This window comes from Camelus dromedarius, chromosome 32, assembly GCF_036321535.1.
Source record: "Camelus dromedarius isolate mCamDro1 chromosome 32, mCamDro1.pat, whole genome shotgun sequence".
Lineage (NCBI taxonomy): Eukaryota > Metazoa > Chordata > Mammalia > Artiodactyla > Camelidae > Camelus > Camelus dromedarius.
In genome coordinates this window covers 8079386-8098496 of record NC_087467.1, presented here as the reverse complement: position 1 = coordinate 8098496, position 19111 = coordinate 8079386, and the positions used below count along the sequence as shown (strand labels likewise).

Sequence of the window (19111 nt, the reverse complement as noted above, 5' to 3'; positions counted from 1 at the left end):
GACCTAGAAGTCCCACTTGCCACTTAACACCCTACATTTTAAACATCATCCAGTAAAGATATTTCAGCTAACTTGTTAGCAGATTACAAAGGTGATGTCAGGAGACCACCGTGTTCTTTTTAACCTCCTTTCTTGTAGACTACAAAGTAACAGAAATAATGAAACTACTTTGATGAAGGAATGGAGAAGTGAAGTCCTGTTCACTGCCCAAATTGAACACAATGGTCTAGATATTTTGGTGTGTTATCTCATTTAGTCCTGACCTCAGTTATGTCCAGTAGAATGATTTTTATTCTACAGCTGAGGAAACTGAGGCTCAGGGTTAAGGAAGCTGTCCATAAACGGCACAGCTGAGATACAGGCCAAGGCACCTCTAGCTCGACAGCCTAAACCATCGCTTTGGGAACGTCCTGAACATCTGATCATCCAGCCTGCGCAGTAAACCCGTGGGCACCACTGAGGAGCAGCTCGGCATCTGTGATGCGATGAGTCTGCCGTAGGTGTTAACATGCAGGTACACTCAGCTCATTACACACAGAAGAGGAGCTAGCAACCAAAAGATTTCCCAGCTGATCCTGTAAAATCAAACCGACAGAGGAAGAAGGGAGGTTTTAAAATAAGTCAATTAAGGTAAAAATCTGTCAAAAATAAACTGAAGGTGAAATACTGGGAAGGAGCTGTGACTGACAGACTCACCCAGGCAGCAGCTGGCAGGATGCAGAATAGCTTATTTTGTGCAAATGAAGTCAGTAGTACCTTTCCAGCCCCCATGCCCAGCACTACACAGGAAAAGTGAAAACGTGTGAAAGGAGAGCAACAGCCTCAAATGTAACCAGCTCCAGACAATATCCCGTGTCTCTTTTAGAAAGTAATATTTTTGATGCTCTATGGCATCTTATAGAGTAAAGGTTCTCTGTGCTGGGAAGCAGTTTCGAATCAGGATGGTATTGAGTAGCCCATCACGCATATTTATTTGTTTTTGATGGTGATAATTTTTAAAATATTTTTTATGGAGGCATATTTATGTACATTTTGCTCCCCTCTCTTTGCCATGACGTTGTTAATTCCTTAGAAACAGTGACCTTCCCATCCATCTTCGTGGTACTCTTCACAACTGCTATATCCCCCTCTTTAGTAGGTGCTGCATGAGTTTTGAATGAATTATTTGTAAGTAACGGCATAGCTAGTGAGTCTGTCTGGACAAATGAGGCATCCTGCAGATTTCAGCCTAGTAGGGTGGTTATTTATACATCCTTGAATGAGAACGGTCCTGTGCTCTTGGGGAAGGTCATTCTTTGTTGCGCCAGGGCACAGCCGCAGAACTAACGCAAGGAAAGGTGAGCCTGCTGGACGCCTCTTAGCCAGCCAGACAGGGAGTCGTCTGTTTTTCCCACCAGGTAGACATCTAACTCATACAATTTCAGAAATGTGATTTTAACCGTCTTTGTCTTCTCTAGGTGGGGGTAACTAAGTCCTAACCTGCTGAAAGCATTCTGAATGAAAACAAATGCTGTTAAGTCTGGTAATTTTGAAACTAAATCCAGTCACAATCAGACTCCAGGCTGTTAAGCCTAAATTTTGATCCTCATTGTGAGATTTCCCTGACATGACATAAAATAGTTCTAACTGTCCCTCAGTATTTCCTTTTGGTCTATAGCAATTACTTAATTTGTCAAAGTGCAGAATAGTCACCCTGTTCAAGTTATAGGCTTCACCTGGATCTTGGCATCTAGATGTGTGTAGCCCAGGGCACAGCGAACCCCAGTGTGTTTCCCCGAGGACTTTGCTGTAAAGGACACACCGCAGACTTCCTCATGTTCCTTCATGTGCCAGCTTCCCTGGGGAGGGTTAGGAGCACACAGTAAAAAAAAATAATAATAATTTAAAAATTAGTAATAATGATAATAGAGCATCACCATCCCTCTGTCCTTCTAGCTCTGATGGTGATCTTGACATTCTTATGAGAAATGTATCACTCACCATGGGAGCCTATTACTTCTGACATGGTTTTTTTTTCTTAATTTTTTATTTTATTTTGTTTGTTCTTGGCCAGGGTTATGCATGAAAATTATTAGACTGTTTCTCTGAGTAGCTCTCAGACTGAACAGACATGGTAACCTGAGGCAAGTGAATGCAGCTGAAAAAAAAATTGTGGATCTAAATTACAGAGTATTTCTCTGATGATGCTGTAATAAAAAGCAAACAAGACCTTGTTGGTCTCTCTTCCATTTGTGAATCACGCATGGGAGAAACACACTATTCTGACATGCATGAAAACAAATGCTAACAATATCTACAAGGGCCTTTTTATTATCACAGGGCTGGAAAACTCATGTGGTATTAGACCACCAAATAACCAGGCAGTGGAAACCACATCTGGTGAGGGGTTAGGTAGGTGCTGGCCAAAAATGGAGTTTGCAAAACCTGGTTTTTAGCAAAGGATGAAACTCATTCAGAACCTTCCCTCTGGAGTTTTCTGAGATGGATTGTGAACATGTGAAAACCATGTTTGATGATATTCTCTCTTACAACTTTTTTTGTATTGATTTCTCACATTTTTCCATAACTAAAATGTACGTTCTTTGAACTGGGGGTCACTGACCTGAACCAGTTTTTAACTATGCTTTTTCCTACCCAATCACATAGTAGGAGTTTAAAAACTGCTTGCTAAACAAATCAAAGCTTCTAATGGATGTCTCTGAGGGATTTTTAATAAATGTCCTCGCTGAGCCCAACTTCTGGGATTCATTCCAATGTATTTTATTTGGTTTAATCTTTTTGTAGTGAAGAGTTACAATGTTGCTAGTTTCATAAAATGTTACATACTTCTAAAATAAATTAATGCAGGAAAATAAAAATAAAATTTAAATAGTAAGCCTAAATGCTATCATCAAAAATAATTTCCCCCAGTATTTTATAAACATTATTTGACATCCCCTATTACGTAGCCATGGTCAGAGATCATCTTAGAAAAGCTGTATTATACCATTTTAATTAAAAGTACTAAATTTAATTAAGTTTAGCCTGAATAATAAAAAAGAAAGGAAGGAAAACAAAAAAATTGCTAAACTTTGCCACAAGGTATTTTCTTATCGAAAAGTTCTCTCCAAAGATATGGATATAAGGATTTCCATATTTCCAAATATGGAAAGCTGAAATAGGGGTGATTATCTTTTTAACTACTCAATCTTTGGACAGTATAGTATAAAGGATGAGTAGATAATTACGCCTGTAGTCCCTCTTACCTCCATGTGTTTGTTAGTTACATTATTTTTTAAGCATCAAGGTCGTTAACATTTAATATTCTATTTTTTTACCATAATCCTCATAGTTCACTAACTCCCTGGTACTGTATGTTAACGGATTCAGTGCTCCCTGACAGACTTTTTGCAGTTTCTTATTTCTGAAGGGTACTTGGATTCATGTTGTATAGGATTAAGTTTTGTCCTCTGATTTTTTTTTTTTTTTTTCCCTTAGACTTCACTCTTTGAAAGCCTGTTTTTCCTCTCTGAGCTCTTTCGTAATCATCCCTCTCTAATTTCTGTGAGACAACGAGGAACTCTTACGTCTTGACCTCTTTCTGTTTTCCTTTGGGTAGTTCCTCGTAACAAAAAGCCTTGGTCTGCGCTTTCATGTGCTCCTTCCCTCTGTGTGTTTGTGTGTGTCTGTGTGTCTGCATGTGTCTGTGTGTGCACTTTCTATGCTGAAATCCTGTGTGGCTTCCCTTCTGGTAAAGAGGAGGCTCTGAGCCAGCAGAGCACTCAATGATCAACAGGTGCACAGAGGCTGCAGCCTTAACTCAGATGGGTGCTTGTCTAGCTCCCGTTGGTCAAAATACTAATTTCCCTGACCCCAATCAGACACTTCCGCACAATTTTTCTCACAAGGTCAGCCCGGCGGCGTCTTGTAGAGCATAGCTTTTACTGTGTGTGGTAAGTTGGCAACTGTTGCTTCTCCTCCCTGTTCTCTCGACCTCAGCTACTTTGCACTCTCTAGTGTCCAGGAATTACACACGAAAATGACTGCATCTTTTCTTCCTCTGCTTAGTGTAGAGAGATGAGGTACCAGCTTTAATGAGATAAGACAGTCAGATCTAATGAGATTGTTCTTAAGCCAACTAAGAGTAACTGTGTGAGGATAATTAAAATGGAATTAAACATCCTGTGTGGCAACAGATTGAGCAGTAAGTTCATCTGCTCTGTCTTTATTCCAAAATTATAAAACATATTTTTGCTTAGATGGACATCTTTGCAATAGATCTTCTTTTGACTTTGTCATAAAAGACTGTTGTACCTCTATGAACCTTTTTTTTCTATGATAATCTAATACTTTGAACCATAAAATAGTAACCAGTAGCATAAGTCCTACTTCTCACATTATCCATAACACATGTTCCTAAAGTTGTATAATTTTCTCATTTCTCCAATACTCCCTCTGAGAATCACTCTTGGTAAATGACCTCAACTCCCTCATATGGAGAATATTTAGGCCACCCTTCAAGATTAAGCAAATTCCTTTCCTATAACTTTCATCACGTCTGTTGCCAGGTTTTGCCGTTGCCTCCTCTGCTGAGGAAATAAGCTGCTCCCTAATTCTTCTCTCCTGATAGCCTCTTCTGTTTTACTGTGAGATACTTCAAATGTATAGAAAGACGCCGATGCTAATAAAACATGCATCCGTATACCCATCACCTTGACTTCACTCCTAACAAATGTTAGGAATTCATTGGTCATGCTTTAGATTGAAAAAAAAGAATACAACATTTGTACTTTTTTATGTTTATATGCGGGATTGAGCTATAAACTTGCTCTCTCATATTGTCCTTGTTTGTATTTATTTTGGAATAAAGGTTATATTAACAATAAAGTGCACTGAAGAGCTTGCTTTCTTTACCTGTTCGCTGGAATATGTAGAAAATGAAGTAGTGGGAGAGATCTTTGATATCTTGGTAAAATTCATCTTTAGAACTATTACATTATGTGCTGTGTGTGTATGTGGGGTTGGAGGGGTTGCCTATTTGTTTGACAAAAGTTTTCACAAACTTAATTCAGGTTTTCTGTTTTTAATATAATTAGAAAATTTGTGAACTTGAAATACTTAAGGTTATCTGTCTTCAAAGATACTGACTAAAGTCACAGTGTTACGCCTTTTATGCATATTATACTTTTCAAAATTGAATTTTAATTATAATTATATTTGCCTTGTAAATCTGTACTATATCTCAAATTATTACCTACCTCTCATTCCTGTTCATGTGTATTTATGCTATCTCTCACTGGAGGTATAGCTATTTTATTAGTCTTAAAAAAAAATCTTTTTCTGTTGATGTCTTCATTTCCTTTTCTAGGTCATGAATGTCTGCGCTTATTTTTAGTCTTTCTCCTTTCTTCTTTCTCGAGTTTTTATTCTACAGTTCATTGACTTCTTGATTTGCACACTTAACTCTTGAATTTTCAATATTTTTTTCTACTCTGTTAATACTTACAGTTTACCTTTAAAACCAGTTGAGCTGCGTGTTACAAATTCTGGTGTTGTCATTTAGAATCTAAATATTTTGTAATTTCCATTACAAATTTATTTTCTTGAACTTATGAAATACTTAGAAGCGTGCTAGCAAATGTCCAAATATAGAATGCGTGTGGGAGGATTGGAGAGTTGCAATGTTTCTGTTATGGATTCCTAATTTTTCTTCTTTGTGGATAGAGAGATGAGGTTTTATATAATTCTTCAGTGTTTGTTGGTCAGTGGGTTTTTCTGGTTGTTTTTTCTCTTACTGTTCCTTGAGTGCTGACAAAAAACTTGCTTTCCCTTAAGAGCTTGGTGCCCGTGCCCTGTGTCATTGGTTCAGGACTGATTATTGAGTTTTTAACGTCCTCTATATTCTTAGGACAAGTTTTTTTGTCTGTTATCTCAATTTATGGTAAAATGTGTTAAGACTTCCCACTAGCATTATGTGGTGCCAATTTCTCTTTTTAATTCTCTCAGTTTTAAATCTTGAATGCTGTGCTGTTTAGATGTGTGCAGGCTTAAGGTCATTGCATTTTCCCAATGAATTACTCCTTTTACACTTAAGGAATGATCTTTCTTATCCCTAATAAGGTTTTTTAACCTTCATTTACCTTTGTCTGGTGTTAATATTGTAGTATTGCTTTCTTTGTTTTTTGAATGTCTGCCTGGTATTTCTTAGTTTATCTCCTCATTTTCTTCTATGTGATTTTTATTTTAATTATGTCTCTTGTAAAGCAGCATAAAATTGGATTGTGTTACTTTTAAAATCTAAGATGAAAACCCATTTATATATTTTTTTTATTGTGTTGGACTTAATTTAAATTTTTTTTTCTCCTTTTATGTCTTCATTTGATTGATTGAGTTTTCATTCCATGAATTTATTTGCAAGTTATAAGTCTTTTCCATTTCTCTCATTGGCTACCTATGCAGTTTTAACAAAGTAAAGACCTACGCTGTGTCTCTCTTCCCAAACAATGCCAAGGTTATGTAGGGTTCTCATTTCAGTCACACCTTCCCATCTTGCATGCAGTTGTTGCCTACTATTTTTTTTCATTTTGTTTTAATTCTCATTAGTTATTAGTATTATTTTTCACTGTTAATATTTATTTGGAGTAACTCATGTGTATTAATCTTTTAGTTTATCATTGCTTCTGCAACCGACTCATTCCTTCTTTGGTTTAATTTCTTTATTTGATAAGAACATCCACTAGTGGTTTTTCAGCAAGATTCCCTAAGGGGTAGTTTCCATTTTGGATACTGAGAATACTCTTGTATCATTTCTGTCACTGCCATTTAGAGAGACTTGGTTATTAATGAAATTCTAGACTGACACTTGTTTTCTTCTGGCCCTTTGAAGATATTTCATTGTCATCTGTTACTGATTGATGTTAAGGTTCCTGTGTCTCATTGTGATCCCCTTGGAGGTAATCTAGTTTTGTTCAAAACTGTTTTCAGGTATTCTTTTTATTTTTGATGTTTTGCTATTATAACACATCAGATGAAGGAATGGCTATTTATCCTTGTTGAGATTTGGTGTATAACTTCATCTGAGGACTCTTGTCATTTTTTTCAACTCCAAAAATTTCAGACATTAGCTCTCTAAATATTGCCTCTCTGCCATCTGCTGTATTTTTTCATTCTGAAACTCCTATAAATGTGCATCCTGGCTGCTTATCCCATTCCCTGTATTTCTTCTCTATTCTGTTTTGTTTGGTTTTTTTTTTTTTTTTTTTTTTTGACTCATCATTTTGTGCTACATTCTAGGTATTTTCATCAACTCTGTATTTTTATTTTTCAATAATTATTTTATCTGCTGTGTCCACTGAATAGTTAAGTAAGTTTTAAATTTTCATTTCTAGAAATTCTATTTGGGTCTGTTTTAAATTTGCCTATTTTTTTAATCATAGTATCCTGTTTTTTTCGTAATGGATTTATTTCCTTTTTTGTCTCTAATTATTTAAAATAAGAACCAGCGATTTTTTCTGTTGGGGACCAGAGAGTAAATACTCCAGGCTTTGCAAGCTGTGTAATTTCTGTCACAACTATTCAACCCAACATTGTAGCACAAAAGCAGACCCAGACAGTATCTGTAAACAATTGGGCATGACTGTGTTCCAGTAAAAGTTTATTTACCAGCAGCCACTGGACTAGATATAGCTCATGAGCTATAATTTGCTGACCCTTGATTTAAAACATACTCTTAAAATCACATTCAAGTGGTTCTGTTAACTCAAGCGACTCAGAGCAGTGATTCTTCTGTTTGATACATCAGCTGACTGTCCCTTATGGTGGATTGTTTCCTTGTGTGTCATAATTTTGAATTGTGGACTCTGTATACAGTCTTCTGTTAGAGGTCAGTGTGCCTGAGTTGCAGAATTATCCTACAAAGCCTGTTGGCATTTCAGACTTTGCAGCTAACATTTTTGTAAAGGATTGCGTTTTTAAAGTATTATTTTCCTCAAAATACCCTCAATAGGAATCTTCTGAAATAATCCACACTTAGTGCTCTGCCTGACACATGGGGAGCACATGGCTATCAGCTAGCAATGCTCTCATTATCTCTATTAAAATTAACAGCACTGTTTCTATTATCAATAATCCTAGGTCTTATAGAATCTGCAAAAACTGTAGTTGTTACCATTTATGCTCCTAAGGTTTTTGAAGATTCTGATTAATTGGCAGGTCATAATTAAAATAATTCTTTATCTAGACAGGTGCTACTTGAGTTACAAATATAAATGGTATTGAGTGAAGTACACATTCTGAAAATTAAAGACAACTAAGGCAAGATAGAAACTCAAAGAAATTTTGGAGATTTCATTCTGAAATATCATTTTTAAAAGAGATAGAATTAAATATATTATCAAATATATGTGTGTTCAGTATATACCTGTGTTTGTGTGTATGTGTATGTACAGGTATATGTTTTTCCCAGTCTGTAGTGAATTCATGCCTCTTGCTTGTTTATCACAGGACACTTGAAATGGACCAAAGCTGAGGATATTGACATAGAAACCCCGGGATCTATTCTTGTCAACACTAACTTGAGGGCATTAATAAACAAACATACGTTTGCTTCCTTACCTCAGCATTTTCAACAGTACCTCCTGCTTCTGCTCCCAGAAGTGGATAGGCAGGTAAGTAGAAGTTCCAGACAGTTGATATTAGTCACTAGGTATGTTATTATGAAGTGGCAGGTCTGTTATGGAAGACGACTGACACATGGACAGATTGTTTTGTAATAATCTATTGTATTTATGCAAATTTATACTTCCTGCTAGCATTGGTGTATTTGTTTAATCTGCCAAAACAGAATGATTTTTTATTATCGGTAGTGAGCCAATTCAAATTTTAAAGTACTGTACATTGCTATAGAGTGAAAAGAACAGACAATAGACATACCCACATTGGGAAGAAAAAACCAAGAAATCAAACATTCCATTATCAAATAAATCTTTGAAGTAGCTGCTCCTTTGCCCTGAGGGAATATTGAAGTGCGGCAATAAAAAGCCAGGGTTTCTAAGAAATTATGTAAATGTTTTTATTCTCAACTCTTTCCAAAAAGCACTTAAAATTTATATTTGGAGTTGCCTCTGAGAGTCTATCATCATGAATATGATTGCCTATAAATAATCACCTTTCATCTTTTTTTTAGTACAACTGGAAATACTTTAAGTGTATTTTTGTGTTTCTGAAAAGCCTCTAAAATAAGGAAATACAAATATAGACAGATAATAGTGGGCATCAATCACCTTCTAAAGCTGTTACCTTTCAAAAGGAAAAAATATTTCATCATAAACTTTTATTAAATTTCATAGAAATTATTAAATGGTAACTAGGGAATGTTTCCTTGTGATTCTCATTTCAATAAATTTTGACACCGTATGTAGTTTTCAGTTGATGGACATAATGTGAGTGTGTTTATGAATTTACATCTCAGAATGATAGATATATCCATAAATTGAAATGGGCAAGATTGATTCAATATTTTTATATTACTTTGAATAAATTTTCTTAGTGTTTTATTGATTCTATTTTCTACTAACTTACCCATCCATTCATACATACTTAAAATTTGATAAACTACTCTTTTCTGCTATTCTTTTGTATGGAGATTATTGTACATATTTAGAAAAATGCTATTTTGATTTTGAGTACATTTTTGTTTGAAAATTTGTTCAATATTTACTATGAATGTGGTATGTTTTTGGTGCTTTGGAGTAATGGAAATACAGTGAATATCTATTACATCTTTATTGAATCAGTGACTAAATATACTCTAGTTGGAAACAGAAGCTATATTTGTGAATAATGAAAATATGACTTAGAAACAGGTAAGCTTAGGGGAAAAGGCACAAATAAATTGAGCTTTTATATGCAGAAGGGGAAAATCAGAGACAAATTTAAGATCCTTGAATTGGGCTTAGAGATACAGGCAGAATTTGAATAAAATAGATGGAACTGTATTTTATGTGAAAGATTCAAAGGTACAAAGTCAAAAGCTAATTTTGTGGGAGTCTGGATTACAGGAGGCACAGTGCAAATGAATCTGGAAAGACAAATTAGAAGTCAATTTTGGAAGATTCCTTGAGTTTGAAGCTAAGGAGTCTGAACAGTGTTCTCCGTGTTTGCAGCACAAAGCTGCTGAGGGCTTTTGAGCAGAGCTATAAAAGATCGCTGCTTTTTAAGAAAATTATTCTGGCAGTACTGAAAATGGGATGTTAGATGGGAAGCATGAGAGTGGAAAGAGTTGTTAGAAAGCAATTTTAGTTGGTCCAAAAGGCAAAATGAGGGCTTGAATTTGGAGAATAGCATTGAAATTAAATTGGAGTAGGATAATGCAGTCATCATCACCGTCATCATCACTATCATCATCATCATCATCCAATGGTAGCAATTTTACATTTTGTCAAGTAACACTTGAAGCAAGGTATACAGAGAAGCCACCGATAATTCTCGGGTTTCAAGCTGGTATAACTGAGAATTGAGTTCAGGTGTTAAGAAATAGTTGTGTTTTTTTGTTTTTGTTTTTGTTTTTTGAGGGGGGATGGGGAAGTGGATTTATTTGCTACACAACTGTTTTTTTTTCACTTCAACATATGTGTGGTTTATCTTGTTTACAGTTCTGCCTGCAGCTCCTAGAATAAGATTTGGCATATATAATGGATTCAGTAAATCTTTTTGGAATGAAGAAATGACAGATGGTCCTATTAGCCAAATATTTCAGTAACCCAGGAGGCCAGTCTAAATAAGCCTAATATTTTATTCAACCTGTAACAGTTTCTGTTACTCAGTTTTCTCTAGTCACTGTGAGAAATCTAAATGAAGAAAGCATGGTACCTATCCTCAAAAAACATGTAGTGCATTGGGAAATTATTTATTCAAGAAATATTTACTGAGCATATATTACTGAGCATATGCTGCATACACTTTGCTAAGTACAGAATATACAAGAATGAATCGTGCAGAGGAATAAGACAGAGGAGAAGGACATCCTCGCGCTGAAATACACTTTCCTCTGTACTAGGCAAGAAGTCTAATAACTGGATGGATCTATACCAAATTTAGTATAAGACCAAGCAGAGTAACATAAATGTCAAATAGAAGTAGAAAGAAAGTTCTCTGAAGGCACAGAGGATGAAGAACTTTAATCTGAAAGTAGTATTGGAGAAGATTTTATGATGGAATGGATACTTAACTTGAACATTGAAGGACCAGTAGATGTTTCGTAAGTAGAGCCAAAGGAAAGTGAATTTCACCCAGGAAAGTATGTAATTTACAAAGACTTGCTACTTGTATGGTGGGATGTTGTGCTAAAGGGTAGTATGGTCAACATGCTTGATGACTTGGTTGCAGATTAAGCTCTTTTAACTTTTTTTGAAACCAGTTTTTACCATCAGAGATTTTTCAAATGAGAAACAGAAGGCATAAAATAATTTAAAGAAACATTTTAGTGCCTGGACTTAGGGGAGGAGGAGAAGATCTAAAGGACAAATAAATACAGTCCTTATTTTCTCTTAGGAGCCAGTAGCCCTGTGAATAATGTATTGGACAGGCAGAAAGATAAGACCCAGGGAGACTGGGTAAGAGACAATTGCAGTAGTTGAGATAAGAGATAAGAGTCTGACCTTGATCCTTGGCCTTGGAAATGAAAAGAAAGGACTGAATTCCAGGCATATTTTCAACCCAGAGGAGTAGGAATAAATGACATGGGATGGATCTGTAGAAAATCTGGAAGGCAACTGGAGATTTGATCTAGGGAGACTTGGGAGAACAGAAAATCTCTCTGGGCCTATCAGCATTTGATTAAAGAAATTTAGAGCTCTCTGTCTCTCTCTACCCCACCGGAGGGGAGCTCAACCATTTCTCCCAGGAGAAAGAGACAGGCGACTTGCCGCCAATGAGCCACCAAAACTGCTCTGTTTCGGTTCAGTTTATAAAAATACAAATGGGGATGAACATCACCATCTTCTAGACCAGAATGAGTAGGAAAGGCATGGAAATGTGAATCTGATTATATAGGTTTATTTGAGCCAGTGGAATGCAGTATAATTGTGTGAAATACTTAAGTATTTCTCATGTACAAAAGCTTGTTTTCACATGTTTTTACAAAATTTGAAATTCCCATCTTTCTTGTTTCCTTCCTTTGACTATCCCAGGTTTCTGCCTGATTTCTCCCCTGAAGTAGACCTCCAGGCCCTCCTATTCTGGGCCATTTGAAACCAAGCTTTATTTCGTTATTATATCTTTAAAATAAGGGGAGCTAGGTTCCTCATCCATTTATCTTGCCAGTGCCAACTATCATTAAGCAAACTGGATGGATTAAAAACAGCATGTTGTTGCAAATGGCATTGTTTCATTTTCTGGCTGAGTAGTATTCCAGTGTGTGTGTGTGTGTGTGTGTGTGTGTATATATATATATATATATATATATATCACAACTTCTTCATCCAGTCATCTATGATGGATATTTAGGTTGCTTCCATGTCTTGGCTATTATAACTAGTACTGCTATGAGCATTGGTGTGCAGGTGTCTTTTCGAATTGGTGTTTCCTGCAGATGTATGTCCAAGAGTGGGATTGCTGGATCATATGGTAACTCTGCTTTTAGTTTTTTAAGAAACCTCTCTACTGTTTTCTGTAGTGGCTGGACCAAATTGCATTCCCACCAGCAGTGTAGGAGGGCTCCCTGTTCTCCACACCCTCTCCAGCATTTATCGTTTGTGGACTTCTTGATGATGGCTATTCTGACTGGTGTGAGGTGATACCTCCTTGTAGTTTTGATTTGCATTTCTCTGATAATTAGTGATATTGAGCATTTTTTTCTGTGCCCATTGGCCATTTGTATGTCTTCATTGGAGAAATACCTGTTTAGGTCTTCTGCCCATTTTTGACTGGGCTGTTTGTTTTTTTTGAAGTTAAGTCCTTGTCAGTCACATTGTTTGCATATATTTTCTCCCATCCATAGATTGTCTCTTTGTTTTGTTTATGATTCCCTTTGCTGTGCAAAAGCTTATAAGTTTACCATTTGAGTTTAGATGGTAGTAGACACACTTGGTCTACTTTGTATGTTTTCTACCAGCAATACTAAATATTTGTGCATTTAGCTTGGTGCCAGGAGTTGGATTTTGCCAGGGTTGTTGGAGATTTACCAAGGCTCAAATTGAAGGAGCTGCAAGATTATAGGAGATTTGTGAGATACTTGTTGAGGTGGTTGATTCTGGGGTGCAGGCTGGATAGGGAGAAATGTGAAGTCAGAGGGCCTGGAGTGAATGCAGGTCACAGGGAAAGGAAAATGTCACTTTAAAAGCAGAAAGATATGTCATTGAATGAAGTGTTATAGAGTCTCAGAGTAACATATTTTGAATATGATCAGGTAAACACATGAGTCAAAAGTCATCTCCTTGGCCATAGCATTTCAGTTCAGAGGTCAAATACAAAGACACAAGGGGCCAGAGCAGCGTGGTGAGGGCTGGTGAACAGGCAGAATTGGAAATATTGGCTTAATAAATTCAGTGCTTGGGTTTATAGCCAGACTTGGCTTTTTTGCTCAGCTCTCTGCAAGTTGTGCTTGGAGAATTTTTAGAACTTTCTTGATGATACATAACAGATCCTTTCTTTCTTTAAGAATTTGTACTTTATAAACTATGTCTACACAGGACAATTTTGTGACCTTTTTAAAATATATGGCAGCTGGTGGAATAAATGTCGACTGAAGTGGAGCTGTATTTAGGTTTTTATTACACACTCAGATTGAACGTCACTGATGAATAGGTTGTTGTCATTTCTGTCATCTGTATCATTTTTAAGTGATGTTCATCTCCTTCCTCCATTTGGTGGCATCGGGCTATTGGGGCTGTCTCTCCAAATACTTACAAGACCATCCTCCAGCTGCTTCTAAATAAATGACACCCATTATTTTTTTTGTCCGAATGGTAATTGCAGCATTTCAATCCGTTCTTACTAATCTCCTGATTTGGTTCGGCGTTCATATCTGCATGTCTGTGGTCTGTTAAATGGTGCGCCACTGAAGGGTACGTACTGTGTAGGCTCTTTAAAATCCTATCTAGCTTTGTACTCTTCAGGTTTTTGAACTCACTGGCAGTAACGCACATAATTTTAACTGTGGAGAATGTCATTAAACTAAAATGGAACATTTACACAGTCCCTTTTGCAGAGAATTTTGGACCAGGAAAATGAATGTGTGTGTCAGACATTTTACAGCACATGAGAATGTGATTTATTGATTTCTGATGGCTCTGTTGGCATCAGTGTATATATTTAAAGAAGTCACGCAGCCTTTATAAATGCAAATGGGAAAGGGCTTTCCATCTTTTTCCTCCTTGGAAATAGCTCATACATTTGCAATAACTCAGACTCCGCTTAGAGATTGCTCTATGTACTGTATATATTGATTTTTAAATTATACCGTTATTTTATTCTACAAATAGCATATATAATGAAATGTCAATTTACCTAACAGATTATAAAATTCAAAAGTATTAGAGATATGAAAAAATACTAGTATCTTAAGCCTTTAGGTAAAAGTAAGTGCATACTTGAGATGTAATTATTTTAATGGAACTGACACTTTGGCTTTTTTCCTGCTTCTGAAAGCATATCTTAAAGTACTTAGGAAATCCAATATTCCTTCTAGCCTAAGTCACTTATTGGTGATAGTAAATCACACATGGCCAAAGATATCCTTGCAGAATGCGCCTGGCTATTTCCATTCTCGCCATTTGGGCTTTATACTTCTGAAGGGAAGTGATTTCATCTGAATATTATTCATCCCTTAGCTAACTGGAGAGTTAACATCAAATTCTGTTTATCAGCATCTGCCTTAGTGTATATCAAATAATGTTTAGACTGGATTGAATTACAGGTGTGCAAGTAATTGCACGTGATAGGCAATCCGACAAATGGAGCCTACTTCAGTCCCGTGCGGGGAGGGGTGGCGGTTAATTGAAGAGCACAGACTCATTTAACCTGGAGAACATCCCGTTCTATGCATTAAACCACTTTTTTCCTCCTTTATATTGGGTTCTGGGTGGCAGCCTCCTAGCCTGAGGGGGTATCTTTGGCCCTGTATGATCACCGGCCACGAGCAGGAATAAATAGTTAATGTTGGCATCTAATAGTTACATAATTACCATTTTGTTATGTGAGTTATTTTGATATGTATGTATGCATAATACTTCACTACCTGCTTATACAGGAATGGAGAATACAGAACTTTAACCTTGCTTTATTATATGAATGACTAGAATTTGACAAAGGGAGTCCTGCATATGACAGATTACACAGTAATGTCCCTCATGTTAATATGGGGCATCCAATGCCAAGATCACCATGGACCATTGGGAACAGATGTCATACAATGAGATACCCTTAAATTAGGCTCCAGGGTAGAAGGAAGAGAACCGATTTCACTTGTTACATCACTGCGAGAATGCCTAGTAGTTATTAAACCCTACTCAAAAAATAGAGTTGCCTGAGAGAATATTTTGGTTCCATTTGTAAAATGTATTAAAGATCACTGTAAAGGAATGAAAAATCAATTATCAGCAGGAAGTGAACAGTGTAATAATGACTGAACCCATGGGTTAGGGTGGCAGTAGAAGTCCACATCTTTAATTCACTTTGCTGCTTCTAAATCCCCATTAAAATGATGCTGGCTTTTCCTCATTATTGTATTTCTTTGTGATTTCTGGGACACAGGGGAAGAATGCCATCCAGAGTCCAAAAACTGTGAGAAATTTCTGCAGGAGATAATGAAGGTGAGGCTAGATGGAGCTAAGAGAAGACCGAAGGGAAGTGCCTGCCTGGGTGGAGCTGCCTGTGGATCTGACTGTGGGTTTACATTAGATGCACCCCGCGGGGTTATCAGGGCCAGAGGCCATGGTGGAGCCTTCAGGAAGGGCAAATCTCTGTCCTGCTCTTGCTGTCTAGAAAGGTTCCTTTCCAGAGAGAGAGGATTTGGTCTCTCAAGTGCAGAAGTTTAGCACTGCTTATGTTTCCAGTCTGTGCTTGCCTCAGGGGTTGGCTTGTATTCTCCATCCAAAGGCTGGCTGGCTGTCTTGCCAGCTAAAGGGAGACCTAGTCCCACTGATGCATCTTTCAACGAGTGGTTACTTCTTTCTTCATTAAAGAATCAGTCACTGCTCCTCACAAATGCAGACCTTTACTTGAGGAAGCATCAGAGGAGTAAACATGCACTTTTTCCTGATCCATCTGAGCCTGAAAGACGCCTGCAAGGTCCAGCAGAGTTTCAGAAGAAACCATCTCACTATCCAATCATGATCCAACACCTACGGACCTGTCTCTCTTAGGATGAGAAGACCGATCAGTAAGGCGACATAGGAAAGATTTGGCAGTAAATAAAATAGACCCAGTGTGACAGTTCAGAGAGCAAGACCCACTGTGTGTTACTGAAACAGGATAAAAATGATTTCGACAATACCTATGAGTAAGCTGAAGATGATTCAGGAGAATTTAGTTATATTTACAAATATTAGTTGAAGTTTTCCAGTGGGCTATGCATGTGCGAGACATTGAGGTCTCCTGTTATATGAGACTGTCACCTGTCTACCTTCATCAAGCTTATAGTCTAGCAGGAGAAACAACATTGAGGGAGGGAATGTGCACGAAGGCCCCTGGGGATATAATTTTGAAGAAGAGAGGGGAAGCTTGTGGGCAGCCATGGAAGTGAGCTTGGTGCAGTTAAGATACAGGAATACCTCGGAGATGTTCTGGGTTCGGTTCCAGACCATCACAATACAGCAAATGTTGCAATAAAGCGAGTCACATGAATTTTTTAGTTTCCCAGTGCATATAAAGGTTACGTTTATACTGTAGTCTATTAAGTATGCAATAGCACTGTATCTAAAGTAGCAATGTGTATATCTTGATTAAAAAATGTTTTTTTGCTAACAAATGCTAACCACCATCCGAGCCTTCAGATAAAGCAGTCAGAACCAACACAGCATATATCGAGTAAGCTTGCCGTCTTACACGGGCATGGTTTATGGTGCCCCGAAACAATTACAATAGTGCCATCAAAAATCGCTGGTCACATATCACCATAACAAATATAATAATCATAGAAAAGCTTGAAATATCGTGAGAATTCCCAGAATATGACACAGAGACACAAAGTGAGCAAGTTCTGTCAGAAAAATGGCACCGGTAGGCTTGCTGGACGCATGGTTGCCCCAAAGCTTCCTCGTGTGGAAAGCGCAGTAAGGCAGAGCACAGCACAGCGAGCTGCGCCTGTGTTTGGAGACCGTCTGATACTTTGGAATCTTTAAGATGTTGCAGGCAGAACCAGAAGTGCCCAGTCTGTGGCAGATTCTTCCCCATCAGCGAGGCCTGTGTTTTTTTCAGTTGGCCTGATGGGAACAGACTCTGAAGAGTTCTTGCCCAGCCCCTGACTGTTTTCTCCAAACTCCAGAGCTTTCTCTCTGCAGTGCTCTGGTTCTTTGTTGGTTCTCTGATTCTGTTCCATGAACTGTAACTACTTTGGTTTCCTCTGATGCTCAGCTTCAGTGTCTTGTTAGCCCAATAGGTGGACATTGGTGCCATTTACTGAGGTAGGTAAAGCCAGACAGAAGGTATGTTTTTAGTTTTGGACATGTTGTATCTGAAGTGGCTTTGAGAAATCCATATTGAAATTTTGCAGAAGAATTTGGCTGTATAGGTCTGAACGTTAAGAGTTCTAAGCAGGTTTATAAAAAAATTGGGAACCATCAACATATAAATGCTCATTAAAACCATGGATATAAATGATCTGTGCTATAGAATAGAACGAGAAGTGGGCCCAGGATTTAGGCTTGAGATTTCCAAATCTTAGGGACTGAGTGAAAGAGATTAAGCTTGCAAATAAGACTGAAAAGTAATAGCCAATGAAGTGAGGTAGAAGAAGACCAAGCGTTTTATCACTGAAATCAAGGGAGTTAATATTTAAGAAGGAGCGAGTGCTTTGTTTTAATACTTCCATATTGAACAGATGAAGATGGAGAGTTCGTTCATCATCAGATTTCACATATGCAGCTCACTGGTGATCTTGACAAGAACAATTCGGAGGCATGACAGGGAGGAGAAACCAGTTAGGAGTGGCTTGGAAAAGAATGGAAGGAGAGGATTTGGGTGGATTCGTTCATTTTCCCCTCCATGTAAAGAGGATAATGGTGTGAAGCAGAAATCTTAGAATTTCTTGAGTACATTAAGGCCATTGTTTTCTTTTTAAAATTGTTATTTTAAGTGGGGGGGGTCTTACTCAATTTTTGATCATCTTTAATTGTTTTTCATTTCAAGCTCTTGAGTTTTCCAGATAATCATATCACTTACTAACAATGATCATTTTAATTCTTTCTCATTAGTGTACTTTTTAGAACCATTTCATTTAGTCAATAGTGAAGAAAGTCATAGTGGAGTAAGATAAGGATTGAGCTAAATAAGAAGGGAGAAAAAATACAGACAGACATATCTGTTAAGAAATTTGTTATGAAGGGTGAATAGTCATAAAGTTAACTCGAACAGTGTAACTTAAGGAGAAAGGTGGATTTTGTTTGATTGATTTTTTTCATGTTGGGGAGGATTTAGTATGTTTACTGCCAAAGGGATAGAGGACTCTTTGAGAAGGAGCAGTTAAATAATCAAGATAAAAATGGAACTTGGTTGCTTCCAATAATGATCCCTTAAAAGGCAGGGGTGGATAAGGTCGTCATCAAAGCACCAGTGGAGAGATGTTCCTTAGAAAGGAAACAGCACCATTTCAGGAAAACTGAGAGGAGAAAGAAAGTGGGGGAAGAAGATGGGTGTGAAGTTTGGTAATACAAAGTCTAAGGGTTTCTTTTCTGATTGCCAGTTTTTCCCCCGCTAGAAAAATAGAAGTTAAAATCATGGACTGGTAGTGATGGGTAGGTTCGGATTGAGAGAAAGGTAAAAAGCTTGAGGTGAATGGAGTTGAAATAGTCACTGAAGAGTGAGAAAGTGAGTTCACTGCGAGCAGCAGGTTAGGTTAGCTGGAGAGTGACAGGTGGCCTGGAGTTGGTGACTTAATTATCAAACCTGTCTGCTTTAAAGAGTTGATTTGTCCAAA

General features: G+C 37.3%; 1 protein-coding gene across 3 annotated transcripts in view; it reads left to right on the top strand.

The window, feature by feature from the left end:
- The window catches only part of ASXL3 (ASXL transcriptional regulator 3), a 159857-nt gene that overhangs the window by 93291 nt on the left and 47455 nt on the right, over window positions 1–19111 (top strand). For all 3 annotated transcript variants that reach the window (XM_064481519.1, XM_031438997.2, XM_031438996.2), the window contains one exon: window positions 8482–8645. In XM_064481519.1, the coding sequence (XP_064337589.1) occupies window positions 8482–8645 (164 nt within the window). The remainder of the gene's footprint in view (window positions 1–8481; window positions 8646–19111) is intronic.